Source organism: Volvox carteri (assembly GCF_000143455.1).
Source record: "Volvox carteri f. nagariensis unplaced genomic scaffold VOLCAscaffold_106, whole genome shotgun sequence".
NCBI lineage: Eukaryota > Viridiplantae > Chlorophyta > Chlorophyceae > Chlamydomonadales > Volvocaceae > Volvox > Volvox carteri.
In genome coordinates, this window is record NW_003307649.1 from 42228 (window position 1) to 44509 (window position 2282).

General features: G+C 48.7%; 1 protein-coding gene across 1 annotated transcript in view; it reads left to right on the forward strand.

The window, feature by feature from the left end:
* Positions 1-1148, forward strand: part of VOLCADRAFT_100126 (uncharacterized protein) — a gene marked incomplete at both ends in the record, with an annotated part of 3706 nt that extends 2558 nt beyond the window's left edge. The window contains 2 exons of the mRNA XM_002958759.1: positions 417-518; positions 993-1148. Coding sequence (XP_002958805.1) covers positions 417-518; positions 993-1148 — 258 coding nt within the window. The remainder of the gene's footprint in view (positions 1-416; positions 519-992) is intronic.
* Between the last annotated feature and the right edge of the window lie 1134 nt (positions 1149-2282).

The window sequence follows — 2282 nt, forward strand, 5'->3', positions numbered from 1 at the left end:
GAAGGGAGGAGGAGGGGGAGGAGGAGGGGGAGGCAGAGCGAGGGGCAGCTGCAACATGGAACTGGAATTCGAGGTGTCAACCATTTACACAGCTCCCTACCTCCGCGGGGAGTGATTTGGGTTTTTATAACTTCTGTTAAGTAAGGGTTCTTGTACTGGACCTTTTTGGGGTTTGGGTTTGGGAGCCGTGCTGATTTGGATTGCGTGGATTGGAGCTGTGTTTTGAGTGGGGCCGCCTTTTGGTGGTTGAGTATGTATGGGTATAGTTGTCGGGTTATATAACGATTGTATAAGATTGTTAAGATGAAGGAGTTTAATTGCGGCCTGCTTCGCGTTTGAAATGATTTTTACGTTGTCTTTGTGCTGGTGATTTATTGTTGAATGCCTTTATGTTTTCTGTGTTTTTTATTTGTCAGGTTAAGGGGAATATAAATAGGTACACAACATTATACAGTTATACTGTCAACGGTCGATTAGATTTCCGGAGACAAGTCAAAACTTACGCCGTACATTGTACGGTAAGTGTAAGCGCCGTATTTCGTACAATGAGCATGAGGTTTCCTTCAACACGTGACGCGGTAGTAGTAGGCGTTGTTCGAACGGCAACGTATATGCATCTTGTACGGGATAGTGAAATAGTGAAAGACGGAGCCGTCGTTTGGGGGACTCCTGAAGGAGACAGTAAAGGGAGTATGTGTGTGAAGGGGTGTGTGTGTGGAGGGGAGGAGTTGACAGACAGGCACGCGGTGATGCAAAAGGCACAAAACACAACACCCTATCGTTTGGAAAAGAGGACGAAGGAGAGCGCTGAAGGTACGATACACGCTATGATGTAACGTTCGTGTATAATCGAATATGAGACAGCGTAGCCAGCCAGCGGCGCAAACGCCCCAGTTCGGACTCTGGCCTAACCATCATTTTCAAATGATGGGACTTGTCATGAGGCGTTTATGCTTAGCTTTGTTGTGTGTTGCCTCTTGTCACACCTCCAGGCCCTTTTGGTAAACTGCCTGACGCCGCCACGTTGTGCCGCCATGTTCATCGCTGACGCGGCCAACATCAGGTATAGGCAGGGCAACTTTTTACCTCAAATAACAAACCCAAGATATAAATATCTAGATCAGAGGTTAAACGAAATGAAAAGATGAAAGAAAGAGAATCAAAGCAGGGAAGATGGCCGTACCACCGGGCGGGAAGAAAGGCGCACAATACATGGCAAACAACAAAAACATATCATTTGTCGATAAAATAAATTCGATGTAAACAAAACGGGTCAAGACAACGGCCCTAAAAACGGAGGCCGTATCGCGCCAATTCACGCCATACGACGATGGCCTGGACGATTAGCTTCGCCAAGTAACATCACTTATAACTGCGGCATTTCTGCATAAAGTTTGTTCTTGCAGGGCACAGCAACTGTCCTGCTCGTCATACGTCTCCAAAAAGCCAACAAGTAGGAACTTTTTGATTTGCTCGGGATATATGTGTACAGCTTGGCGATCCGGGGCCCCAACAAAAAGCGAACCGCAATGATTTGTTTCTGTAAGCGCTGTTGTGTTGTGTTGTGTTAGTTGTTGCTCCATAGGTAAATGCCATTTTCTGTTACAAAGAATGAAAGAGAGAAAAGGACTGAGAGGCCCGAAGAAGACGGGCCTTACGAACGGAGAAAGAGACACCGCAACTGAACTAACGCGAGGCTGCGCCAGAAACGGGCGGGCGGGCGGGCGCGCGCTGAACAACAAAAACAAGATAAGCTAACCAGCTTAATGCGCGCAATAAATGACGGCCCTGAGGACACGGGCCGTTGCGAAACAGTTAGTCTAACAGTTACGCATTGGGCCTTACGCCCAACTAACCCAGCTTACTTACGCAAGCTCGCATTAGTTGTTGCTCCATAGGTAAATGCCAAAGGAGAAGATACCCCCTCTAGCGGAAATAACAAACAAACTGAGCACCAAAACAGCGCAACGCGACGGGCCGCTAGAGGGACAAAGGACGCGAGAGCTGCCAGACAGGCACACACACCGACACGAAATAAAGCTCCCCAAGCAAAACGCCTCAACGACCTCCAAACGATACTCCAGCAGCAAGGACGGCGGACACGCCATCTCTACACAGGCAAAAGAGCAAACAAACAGAACGCTGCCAAAACCACAAGGACGAGGTCAAACCAGCGCTCTCCAACCGCGCACAGACTGACCCACCGGCCACAAACGCGACGGATCCCTCAACAAACGCTGACGGACGCCCACTGAAGGAATGGACGATAGACACGCGAGAAT